Source organism: Chanodichthys erythropterus, chromosome 24 (assembly GCF_024489055.1).
Source record: "Chanodichthys erythropterus isolate Z2021 chromosome 24, ASM2448905v1, whole genome shotgun sequence".
NCBI lineage: Eukaryota > Metazoa > Chordata > Actinopteri > Cypriniformes > Xenocyprididae > Chanodichthys > Chanodichthys erythropterus.
This window is the reverse complement of record NC_090244.1, coordinates 28,813,724-28,826,819: the sequence shown is the minus strand read 5'-3', so window position 1 is coordinate 28,826,819 and position 13,096 is coordinate 28,813,724. Positions and strand designations below refer to the sequence as shown.

Genomic DNA, 13,096 nt, shown 5'->3' with positions numbered 1-13,096 from the left:
ATCACAAATCCCACAATATCCAAACGAGCCATTTTTGGAGCTTGTTTGAATAAATTCTCGGATTGTACTGAGGATTTTTTTTTTTTGTAAATTTTACTCATGTAACCTTCCTATTATGCCTTTTCTTTCTTGTTTTTGATGAACAGGTGGAGAAGTTGTTGAGAGCTGTGGCTGATGGAGATGTGGAGATGGTGAGCTTATTTCGGGTCACATAAACCTTGCCAAAGTGGATTCTTGCTTTATTAATGATAATAAGAGTTCAGCACAGAATGGCAGCAGTGTCTGTGTTTTGTGTGTTAGGTGCGTTATCTATTGGAATGGTTGGATGAGGAGCCGGAGGAAGAGGAAGTTACAGTGCCAGTTAAGACAGAGCTGTGCCATCCTCTGTGCCAGTGCTCCAGCTGTGAACCTACACAGAAGGTCTGGACACACACTCATACACCCGCACATCAGACAAATACAAGCTCTTTTGTTGAGACTCAAGTTCTCAACAATATAAATGTAAAAGAAATATGGATCCCACTTTATATTAACTACTACGTACACAGCACAATCCCCAGAGATAAATCAGCTCTGCTAAGAGAACATATGGTCCCTCTCTACATGGAGTTAAAATAACACTTAAGCAGAGTTAAATTAATGAGATAATTTGCTGTTTTTGGAGTTGTTTAATCAGATCTTGAGAGATTTAATGTCTTTTATCTTCAGTTGATTTAATCTAAGACTGTGGCTGGAAGTCATTTGTAGTTATTGTGTTTCTCTTCAGTGATTCTGCTTGTTAACAGCAGGTGTTCATCACTAATGTTCAATTATAACTTAATTAATCACTTAATTATCTCATCAACTTTAACTCTGCTTCAGTGTTACATTAACACTATATAGAAAGGGACCATATGTAATCTGAGCAGAGCTGATTTATCTCTGGGGATTTTGCTTTGTACTAACATTGAAATTAATCGTTTGATACAATCCGCACTTATCATGTAAATGCAGTTTTTTATAGTAGTTAAAGACAACTAATATAAAGGGTGACCCCTTGTTTCAGCATCACACCATGTCCAGATGTGAGCAGCGTGACACACAGATCCCATTATAATCAGTGACTCAAGACTTAGGATCTGTCTAAGAGAACTTATGCAATGCAGAAGCTCTTACAAAGCTAAAAACACACTAATTGTTGACCCATTAATGTATCTCTGACTGTATATATCACAGTTTGAAGCGTCTGTCAGAGGAAATCAGAGCATGCTGTCGTGAATAATTCAGTGAGACATCTTCTCATAGGAAAAGGACACGCAGTCTTAATTATGACTCTGATTAGTCAGTGATGCCGAATTTAAACCCGGACGATGAAAATGCCCCAAAAAAAGCTTGAAATGAACTAGTTTTGTCCTACAATTAAATTAACGGATGGTAACATTGTCTTCTGCGCAACACACATATCTCTGTTAAAATCTCCCTTAAATGTCCCTTTTAAAGGGTTACTTCACCCAAAAATGGAAATTCTGTCATTAATGAAGAACAAATGAAGATCCTTTTAATGAAATCAGAGATCTTTCTGTTACTCCATTGACAGTCTGCACAACTACCACGTTCAAGCCCTGGAAAGGTAGTAAAGACATCATTAAAGTGTGACTCCAGTGGGTTAACCTCAATTTTATTTTGACGTGAGTGATTTGCGCCATGGTGAACATGGGTTTGAGATTAATATTTTGTAAATAAAGCGGTAAATTATAGCTTTATAAAATTGTGGGACAGAAAGCTCTCAGATTTCATTAAAAATATCTTAATTTGTGTTCCAAAGATGAACAAAAGTGTTACAGGTTTGGAACGACATGAGGGTGAGTAATAAATTATAAAAATTAAATTTTTGGATAAACTACACCTTTAAGCTTAGCACCCAGGCAGTCAATTTCTGATATAAACAAAAGTAGGTTACTATTGTAAGACGATGTAATGAACTGAGAAACACTGTGTGCTAACTGAACCTGGAGTCTGTGTGTGTTCAGAAAGCAGCCCATCTGCAGCCGGTTGGTCTCGGTGTGAACAGCAGCAGTGTCGACGGCTTCACGCCGCTCCACGTGGCAGCGCTGCACGGGCACACAGCTCTAGTGTCTCTCTTCACACGCCACGGTGCCAACATCAACGCCCGCAACAACCAGAGCGCCACTCCACTTCACCTGGCCTGCCAGAATAGCCACATACAGGTGAGCATATCCCAACCAATCACAGATCACCTCTCATACAGATCAACAGTACTGCTCTGAATAGTGTCGCTAAACAGTTTAAATTTGAGTTTTTGTGTATGCATGCCATTTTGCAGTGTAAATGATTAAAAGTGTATGTTAAAGGTCCCGTTCTTCGTGATCCCATGTTTCAAACTTTAGTTAGTGTGTAATGTTGTTGTTAGAGTATAAATAAAATCTGTAAAATTTTAAAGCTCAGAGTTCAATGCCAAGCGAGATATTTTATTTAACAGAAGTCGCCTACATCGAACGGCCAGTTTGGACTACATCCCTCCACTTCCTTCTTTAATGACGTCACTAAAACAGGTTTTTGAATAACCTCCGCCCACAGGAATACACAAGAGTTGCGTTTGTAGAGTGTTTGTCGCCATGTCGTCGAAACGCTGTTATTTTCATCCCGCAGTCCAATCACCGGGTCTGATTCCGGCTCAAATTGATAGGGTAAAATTAAAGACATGTTTACAATAACACTGAGCGCGTGCATCTCCACGTTATGGTAAGAGGAGTGACCTTTCCGGGCAAGGAGCGCTAAACTGCTGTCGAATCACAACACAGGAACCGCTGGCACAATCAGAACTCGTTACGTATTTCTGAAGGAGGGACTTCATAGAACAAGGAAGTCATCAGCCCGTTTTTATGACAGTGGAAACAGCGGTATACAGATAAGTAAATTATGTGAGAAATACTGTGTTTTTTTACACGCGAAACATGAACACATGTTATATTGCACACTATAAACACAATCAAAGCTTCAAAAAAACATGAAAAACGGGACCTTTAAAGGATTAGTTCAGTTCTGAATTATAATTTCCTGATAATTTACTCACCCCCATGTCATCCAAGATGTTCACGTCTTTCTTTCTTCAGTCGAAAAGAAATTAAGGTTTTTGAAGAAAACATTCCAGGATTTTTCTCCATATAGTGGACTTCACTGATTCAAATGTCAGTTTCAGTGCAGCTTCAGAGAGCTCTACACGATACCAGATGAGGAATAAGAGTCTTACCTAGAGAAACCATCTGCTATGCGATGCGCATTACGTTATCACTACATCACGTGTGACCTTTCCAACATGATTACGTAATGCGTGGCTCATCACAGAGCAGTGCAAGAAGAGCATTTGTGGTTAAAAAGTATATCCTTTTTTTATTTATTTTTTTTTTAAAATGGCCAATGGTTTCTCTAGATGAGACTCTCCTCCTCTAGAACCATCCTCCTCTGGGATCATGTAGAGCTCTTTGAAGCTGCACTGAAACTGACATTTGGACCTTCAACCCGTTGAACCCCAGTGAAGTCCACTATATGGAGAAAAATCCTGGAACGTTTTCCTCAAAAACCTTCTTTTCTTTTCGACTGAAGAAAGAAAGACATGAACATCTTGGATGACATGGAGGAGAGTAAATCATCAGGAAATGGTCATTCTGAAGTGAACTAATCCTTTAATGATATTAATTTCCCTGATTACATTGTACTACATTGTAAGAAATTGTGTAGTCAAATTGTTTTTCAACATTGATAATAATCACAAATGTTTCTTGAGCATCAAATCATCATATCAGAATGATTTCTGAAGGATCATGTGACACTGAAGACTGGAGTAATGATGCTGAAAATTCAGCTTTGATCACAGGAATAAATTACAGTCTACTATATATTCACATAGAAAACAGGTATTTTAAATTGTAATAATTTTTCACAATATTATAGTCATAGTTATATAGTTTTTACTGTTTTTTGTTTTTTTTGTTTTTTTAATCAAATAGATGAAGCCTTGGTGAACAGAAGAGACTTCTTTCATAAAACAATGTATGAACAAAAATATTAACCAATATTATTAGTCTAATTTTTAAATCTAATCAAATGCAGATTAATAAAATGCCTACATTTTATTTCAGTTTCAATATCCAGTTTCACTCATATCAGATTGTACGAACTGAGGTTGTCAAGCTTCAAAAAGGATGCAAAAGTACCATAAATGTCTCATGAAACTGGTCCACGTTACTTGTGTCCCAGAGAGTGACCAGGATGTTCAGAGATTCACCTTTTAGTGTTCCTCAGAAGAAAAGAATCATACGGAACATTATATATATACTTTTTACTGTTCGTTTTACGGTAGTAGTTTGAGTGTGTGTGTGTGTGTTGTTCCAGGTGGTGTCTGCTCTTTTGGAGTGTAATGCCAAACTGAATAAGAAGGATCATTATGGAAATACGGCTCTGATTCATGCTTGTCTAAAGGGAAATCTGGAGATAGCCACTGTCTTGCTGGAGGTACTCTATTCATATTTATATATATTCTGAGATTCTCTATTCATGTATTTGATTCTGATTCTGAGCTTAGTTTTTAACAGCAGATGGCACTCTAGGCTAGTTTTTAACCGCACACTCGTTCGGCTGAGTCTGAGAATGTACTTGTATCATGTATCGAGAATTGATGTATTGTCCCAGCCCTAATATATATAGTCACATATAATAATAATAATAATAATAATTATATTATATTATATTATATTATATTATATTATATTATATTATATTATATTATATTATATTATATTATATTATATTATATTATATTATATTATATTATATTATATTATATTATATTATATTACTAATAATATGGGTCAAATCTACAGAAATTATGTATTTATTATTATTAGCAGTATTAATATAACGAATGAATTGTTGTTGTACTCTGCGAGCGAATGCTTCTTGAACACCCTTGCTGTCCATCAGAGCGGTGCGCTGGTGAATCTGGCTAATAACCACGGTAACACTGGGCTGCATGAGTCAGTGAGGGGGGGACACGTCCAGCTGGTGGAGCTGCTTCTGCACAGGGGGGCTTTGGTGCACCTGCGCAACAAGAGACAGAGGACCGCCCTCGACTGCGCTCACGAGACCGCCGGAAAGGTGTGTGTGTTTATTCATTTATTTTTGAAAATGATGAAGAATAACTTTCCTAATCAGTAATTTAGATAATTTAAATCAGGCACACACACATGATGTTTAACAGCATATATAAACATGTGTAACATTTGTATTAACATTATGATACATACATCATACATAAATAAAGACTTCAGATGCAAAAGCCTCCAAGTGCCATCTGAAATTTTCTAAAATAAGCATTTTTATCAAGCTTGTATGTTTATGTTCAGTTATTTCACTTTAATGGCAATGAAAATGACCTATTAATTGCCATTAAAGTGAAATAACTGAACATAAACATACAAGCTTGATAGAAATTCTTATTTTAGAAGAAAATTTCAGATGGCACTAAGAGGCTCTTGCGTCTGAAGTCTTTATTTATGTATGATGTATGTATCATAATGTTAATACAAATGTTACACATGTTTATATATGCTGTTAAACATCATGTGTATGATGGTCTCCTGGGTATTTACTCTATTTTGCAACAAAAAAATAGCTACAACGAAAAACACAGCAGAACTACAACACACAAATTCTGTGGCTTTGAGATGATTCAGTGATTCATTCACAGCTACTTGCTTCGTTACTGAATGAATGACTCGATGACTCACTCATAAAAACAGTGACTTGCTGCCACCTGCTGGCGGTTTTAGTTTAATATTTAAAAGTTTTACTTAGTTTTACCATCATTGCATATTTCTCTATTGAACATTTTTATTTAAAACATTATTTATTTAATAGTTATTCATAAAGGTAAAAATATGCACTAAAATATAAATTTAGGGGGCAAATATTGTCCCTTAGTGGAAAAGGTGTGGTGGAAGAGAGGGGGTACGCAGAAGGATGGTAGTCCCTTCAGGAGGTACTCCACTATAAAAGTTTGAGAACCACTGCTCTACTCTGCTCTGATTGATATCTGATGTCCAGTCTGTTGTGATTGGTGATTTCAGTGTTTTCTTTAAAAAGAGACCAATATTAGGTCTGTAATCGAAAGCATTAAGGAATTCCAACCATTTAAGTTCAGATCTATGAACCAAAACACTGCTGACAGTTTCAGGCTATTGTCACACAAGACACACTTTTTTGGAAACTTCTTCAAATGCATGCTGTTTACCAGCAAGTCATGTGGGTGAGAGCATGAGACAGAGCCTAAATGTGTGATTGTTGGCAGCCCTGTTATTATTATTCATTAATAGCCCTATTTTAGATATTTCTTTCTTTCACACAATGCAAACGGTGTCACTGGAAATGAATCAGTATGTGTATGCTTCTGCAGAATACAGAGATTCAGAGACTCCTGCAGAAAGCCTGTGCTGATGCCCCGGACGTCCGTCTGGTCAAACCACACTCCAGAGCACCAGAGGGCATTGTGGGTAAGAATCTGAGAATTATATTTCTACTGTTTTATATCTCCAGAAATGCTGTAGGCTGTGATGTACAGAAGGGCTGGGACAATAAATTGATGCATTTCAAATTTAAGAAATGATTCTGGATCAATTTTGAGATTTTCGGGAAATCCGAATCGAATCTTGAATCGATTCTGTGCTTAGTTTTCAACAGTAGATGGCACAGTGTGCTTTAGAAACAGCCGTCCTCTGCTTGCTCCCGATTCCTTACACACCATTCTATTAAACCTTCGGTATAATAATCACTTATATAGTTCGAAAAGGTTGAAGTGAATTACAAGGGTGTTTGCAGTCTTTACATTAATCTTGTGTCATAAAAGCATTCTGAGGCACAAGTACATTGTCAGACTTGGCCGAACGAGCGCTCTTCTTCGTGAGCATTTGAACATGCTGATAAAATCTAGCCTAGAGCGCCATCTTCTGTTAAAAATTAAGCTCAGAATCGATTCGACAGAAAATCGCGATGCATGCAGAAAATCTCAGAATGCACTGATTTATTGTACCAGCCCTAATGTGTAATATAGTAAGTGTTAAATGACATACATAATGTATCTCATCATCATCATCTCCAACAGGACACGCAATAGTGCAAAGAGTGAAACAACATGAGAGTCCCGACAGTGGCAGACGAGACATAGACCACACCAAACAAAGGTACATACATTTGCTATCAATTAATGGCGTAACATTGTGAAATATCCTGTTCAAATTTTGTGGTCGGTAATATTTTTAAATATTTTTGAAAGAAGTCTCTTCTGATCATCAAGGCTTCATCTATTTGATCAAAAATACAGCAAAAAACTATACTATTGTGAAATAGCTGATTTCTATGTGAATCTATAGTAAAGTGTAATTCATTCCTGTGATCATTTTCAGCATCATTACTCCAGTCTTCAGTGTCACATGATCCTTCAGAAATCATTCTGATATCGTATATTCTTTTAAGGATTCCTTGAGGAATAGAAAGTTTAAAAAACAGCATTTATTTGAAATCTTTTGTAAACTCATAATTGTCTTTACTGTCACTGAATGAAAGGATTAATTTCTTAAAAATCTTGAAAGATCCCCATTGTGATTATTCACTTGCTGAATGATTAAACTCTCCTCTATCATTTCAAGCTGTTTATGAGAAGCTTTTGCTCTTGACAGGAGTCAGAGGAGGATTGATAGAGCAGCAACCACCTCAGCATCGGCAGACCAGGTACTGTTCTCCTCATTCACACAAATCTCTCTTCTGTAAAATGATTTTGTATTCTACCTTGCAGAAGAAGATAATAGTCATCATGCATTTTTAGATATTATAATTATTATTATTCACCAAGCCATAATCATTTATATAATAAAATGTATGTAAAATGATCTGGTCTGCTCTTTTAAAGGTTCCTGATTGTGTTTTAGAGTCCAAAAACACTTCTCATAATAGACACTGCAGCATCAGCACTTTTCTCACAGTAGCTGCTTCCCAATTCAGAGGCTGCATCCTTCGAAAGCCAAATACATCACAGCGGCACAACAAAGGCAGTCCCAGTTAGAAGGCTCCTTCAAATGTGTCCTCCTTTTCCTGGGTTGCGAAGGATAGAACGAGTGGATCCTTTGCAGCCTAGCTTGGGGTATATACTGGTAGACATGATTTGCTGGCCATTGCTAGGCATCAAGAACAATCCTCCTTAGGCTAGACCTTTCCATTTAACAACGCTTGGTCTGACCTTTGCAGACTTTGAAGTATGCAGCCTCTGAAATTGGACACAGCTAGGGCGCTATCATACACCCGGCACAATGCGATGCAAGTGTTTTTTGCTAGTTTCAGCCTGACGCAGTTATCATTTTCACATCCAGCGCCACGTTATTTAAATAGCAAATGCACTCGTACCCATCTGTTCGCCCATGGGTGTGCTGGTCTGAAAACGACGTGTGCTCAGGTGCGTTGTTGGCGTGTTGCTGTTTTGAGGAACTGAAACAACTGTGCCATTGACCAACTGAAACCTGCTCTGAAGTCAATGGCAAACCCATTTTTATTCTGTTTTTTTGGTATTTAAAGGGCACCTTAGTAATATGCGCCTATAGGCGGGTGCACAACGTGCGTACACTGCTTATTACACACACAGAGACGTACAGCAGCAAAAAATTTTAAAGTAAAAGCATTCTTCTCTGGAGAAGTGTTCAGTCCGCCATGTAAATAGCGAATCCGCCATTTAAAGGGAATGGGAGATGAGACTCTGATTGGTTTATTGCACGTTGCACCCAAAACACTCCCATTACTCATTAAGAGACTAGGTACAACCCTTTTGGACCATGTGCCTGGAGTGCCGACCATTTTTCCTGTCGTTAAACTATCAAAAGTGGATTTGCCCTAAATGCACTTGAGTGTATGAAACTGTTTGATCAAGGATTCAGTCTATCTAAACTCCTTCTTTCTGAGAGCTTGTTCTGCTCTGATTGGTCAGATGGCCCAGTCTGTTGTGATTGGTCAACCGTTTACAGATAGTGTCGAAAACCAAATGCTCATTACATATCTGAATTTCAGCTCTTCGTCAGCTCTTGATACACAGCGATACGAACAGTAACGATGGCGTCGGTTTTACCGTATCAATCTCATCAAAGTGGATTTGCTTTGACAGCAGAAAACAGCGTCTTCTCCACATGAACAACACGGACCAAACTCTTCCAGTCTCATACATACAACTAGCGTTTGAGGGCGGGGCAAAGACGACACTGTTCAGCCAATGAAGACCATAGGCAGGCATTATGCAAATTAGTTACAAACCTACGTAGGTTCAGCAGGAAGTGAGACTGGAATGACTCCTTTCAGACAGTTCAGAATTGCTTCTTTGTTTTGGGAGACAATAACTTTATTTATCTGCACTTTGATCGTTGCAACTTTGCAGACATTTTACATTCACAAACAGCTCTATTAACGTTTTGTTGGTCTTTTTTTTATTTTACTGCTAACTCCTGATTCAACGGTTCATCACAGACTCCAGACAGTCAGAGTGACAGACGGAGACTGACGAGAGGAGAAACGGTGGACAGCAGCGGCCCGTTCTGCCACCCGCAGTCGCCCCACAGCCAGACCAGGAGCCTGACCCGCTGCCACACCATCAGCCAGGACCTGACCCAGCACTCGCTTCACACCCCGCAGGACCCCGACCCCTCGGCCGGCCCTCCACAGGTCAACGGGGACTCTGCGGTGGCAATGGATGTGGAGGTGGAGGAAGACGCCCAGTCCAGAGGAACTGGAATGGACATTTCTGCTGCCACAGAAATGGACAGTGTTGTGTTGTGATGCTCCTGATGTCAAACAACTGCTTTATAGACTAAATATAAATCGCTCACAGTAAATCTGTTCCGCCACCCCCTCCTGGTCTTTATTGTGCTTGAGTGTTACTGACAATGCAACAACTGTGGTTTCCAAGGTGAACATGTTTCCTCATGCCTTTGGTTCATGAGATGGTTAAAAAAACTGTTTTAGAGGTTTTAAGAGTCTGTATGTGGAAAACAGAAAGTGCTCCATAGCAAGAAGAGGAAGTTGCTTTTTTAATTCCACTTACAAATGTTGCTCTTAAATCATAATATATGAGAACGGTGTTTTGCATGTGTCAACACTGATGGGTGAAATGACAAAAACTGCAATGAAAAGTATAAGGCAGGAACCAGCTTTTGTGAATATTTTGGATGTGTGAAGAAACGTTCGTATTTTATAACATGTAGGTTAAAGGGAGACATTTAGAACAACCTGTACAGAAAAATGTGGAAGGCTTTTTTTTTTCTTAATTTCTTTTTTTAAACTAGCACTAAATTTTCTTTCAGAATGTCACAATATAAAAGGGATAATTAAGGATAAAATTATGTAGCAAGATTTGAGTTTGTTCTTTACAAAACTGAAATGTTTCTTTTTCTTTAATCATATTTACATTTGCTAAACATCTGTTTGGAGGTGACTTCACTAGTCATGATGACTTTCACAGGATTAGATACTGTTTTAATGGGTAGTTAATAGTGTATTTTTTTCCTTTTCTTTTAAAGTCTTCCCTTTTTTTCCTGTTTTGATCATTTCCAATGGTCTTTTATGAATCTCCTCTATAAACTCTGTCCCTCAAACAAAACAATTCATTACCCTGATATTAAGCTGATAAATCACTTTTAATAATATTGCAGAGGAATTATATTTAGTTTGAGGATTTTTTTGTTTGTTTTTAATCACAGGGTGGGATTGTTGCATTTGTACAGAAGTGAAGACTTCCTGCAGAGTAAAGTCGATCTGGGTTCAGCAGGGCAGTATTATGGACCACGGCCCTATTTAAATCATGCACTTTATTCCCTTGTGAAGTTACTGTGTTTGTTTGGTTTACCAATATGACTTTGCAGTTTACTAACAACACATTACATTTTGAGTGGCGGGTGTAAGTGCATTTCTGCTGAAAGAGTGTGTGTTGGCAGGGCTAGGATTAATGCTGGACAGGAAGTAATTAAATATCTTCACACAAATTGACCATGAAATAAAAACAGCTGGTTTGTGATCAAATGTCACTGGTCTTTGAATGTAAGGGTTCTTTGTGGCAATATGAAGAACTAGAGAGCAATTATTTTTGTATGATTGTTTTTCTGTAACAATGCAGTAAATGTGCCTTATTTAATTTGTGCCAACATAATGTAATTAAACCATATAACAAAAAACAAAAGAATTTTGTTAATTTATTGGTGATGTTAACGGAATCTGCATACACTTAACAGCCTATAATAAATAAATAAATTAATTATTCATAAGTATGTGAAGCATTGATTCTCAATACTGTGTGTGGTCACCTGATGATCCACGACTGTTTTTGTGTTTTGTGATGGTTGTTCATGAGTCTCTTGTTTGTTCTGAGCAGTTAAACTGAGCTCTGTTCTTCAGAAAAATCCTCCAGATCCTGCAGATTCATCAGTTTTCAAGCATTTTTTAATTTCAAATATTAAGGTAAATTGTACTTAATTTTTCTGCCAGGAAACATGCAAGTATCTTCTGTTGGTTCTGAAGGGCAGTACTAAATGAAAAACAATGATATTCAAGTGAAATAAGAAAAATTGTGACATCTTCATCCTGTTCAAAAGTTTTCACCCCCGACTCTTAATGCATCGTGTTTCCTTCTGGAGCATCAGTGAATGTTTGAACCTTTTTTAATAGTTGTGTTTAAGTCCCTCAGATGTCCTCAGTGTGAAAAGATGAATCTCAAAATCATACAGTCACTGCTGGAAAGGGTTCAAATATGCAAAAATGCTTGAAAACTGATGAATCAATGGTTCACATACTTATGAATGGGGTTATTTTAATAAATTCAGCTATTGTTTTGTCTTGTGGATTATATGTAAACATATTTTATGTAAAATATCTTAAGGACAGTACTAAACAAAAAATAACATGCATTTTTTATTATTCCTCTTATTTTATTATAATAATTTTCATTTTCACAGATTCTGCAAGGGGTTCACATACTTTTTCATATATATTATATGATATATATATATATATATATATATATATATATATATATATATATATATATATATATATATTAGCTGTGGGCAGAATGAGGCAGAAGAACATTATATTATTGACTGTTTCAACACAAAATGATTTACCAACTAAGAAGTACAGCACTTTTAGAGTTTCATCCCTCTGCCTAATGAGAGCAGAAGTATTGGGGTGATTTAATTAAAAGGTGCAGTATGTAATAATTTTGTCCGCTAGAGGTCGCTAGAGGCCTATTCAAAGAAAGGCGTAGCTTGATGATGCCAAGTTTGAGTGAGGAATCTTAGGACATGTGGTCTTTACGGAAGAGGATTAGGGCCAAGCAATAATAAAAAAAATAAAACCATCTCGAGATTAAAGTTGTTAAATTTTGAGAAAAAACTCGTAAAAAGTTGAGATAAAATGTTGAGAATAAACTCATTAAATTATGAGAACAAATTCGTTAAATTATGACTTTTTTCTCGTAATTTAATGAGTTTATTCTCATAATTTAAAGAGTTTATTCTCATAATTTAATGAGTATATTCTCACCATTTTATCTCGACTTTTTTCTTGTAATTTAAAGACTTTTTCTCATAATTTAATGAATTTGTTCTCGTAATTTAACGACTTTTTTCTCGCGATTTAATGACTTTATTCTCAACATTTTATCTCGACTTTTTTCTCGAAATTTAACAACTTTAATCTCGAGATGGTTTTATTTTTGTATTATTGCTTTGCCCTAATCCTCTTCTTCACATCAACGGACGGTGCAAAATAATCAGGATATGACTCGGGAAGAAATCATGTTCATGGATGTGATTATTAACGTTACTGTAGTATGAAGCAGAGCAGGAGTGAGTGTTGTGGAGCTGAACGAGGAGCTGGAGCGATTGATCAACACACGCCTCACGAGCAGCGGGACTTTTATTATGACACAGTCGCAGGCGCTGCTTCCGCTTTTCCGGTCATGAGTATGAGGTAACGCAGCTCTGTTTATCATATTAGATACATTTGAGAGTTGAAA

At 37.0% G+C, this 13,096-nt stretch overlaps 1 protein-coding gene and 1 long non-coding RNA gene across 4 annotated transcripts in view; both read left to right on the top strand.

The window, feature by feature from the left end:
* The window catches only part of ankrd27 (ankyrin repeat domain 27 (VPS9 domain)), a 40,580-nt gene extending 29,273 nt beyond the window's left edge, over positions 1 to 11,307 (top strand). For 2 of the 3 annotated variants that reach the window (XM_067378941.1, XM_067378942.1), the window contains exons 21-29: positions 147 to 191; positions 301 to 420; positions 2,010 to 2,207; positions 4,393 to 4,512; positions 4,981 to 5,154; positions 6,452 to 6,548; positions 7,157 to 7,235; positions 7,731 to 7,782; positions 9,556 to 11,307. In XM_067378941.1, coding sequence (XP_067235042.1) covers positions 147 to 191; positions 301 to 420; positions 2,010 to 2,207; positions 4,393 to 4,512; positions 4,981 to 5,154; positions 6,452 to 6,548; positions 7,157 to 7,235; positions 7,731 to 7,782; positions 9,556 to 9,864 — 1,194 coding nt within the window. In that variant the 3' untranslated portion in view covers positions 9,865 to 11,307. Of the gene's footprint in view, positions 1 to 146; positions 192 to 300; positions 421 to 2,009; positions 2,208 to 4,392; positions 4,513 to 4,980; positions 5,155 to 6,451; positions 6,549 to 7,156; positions 7,236 to 7,700; positions 7,783 to 9,555 lie in introns of all 3 variants that reach the window. The other variant, XR_010893871.1, reaches the window with a different exon arrangement.
* LOC137014584 (uncharacterized) lies at positions 3,617 to 4,385 on the top strand. Its single transcript, XR_010893872.1, has 3 exons — positions 3,617 to 3,914; positions 4,008 to 4,050; positions 4,140 to 4,385. It is a non-coding gene; the product is annotated as an uncharacterized lncRNA (long non-coding RNA).
* Positions 11,308 to 13,096: the final 1,789 nt, after the last annotated feature.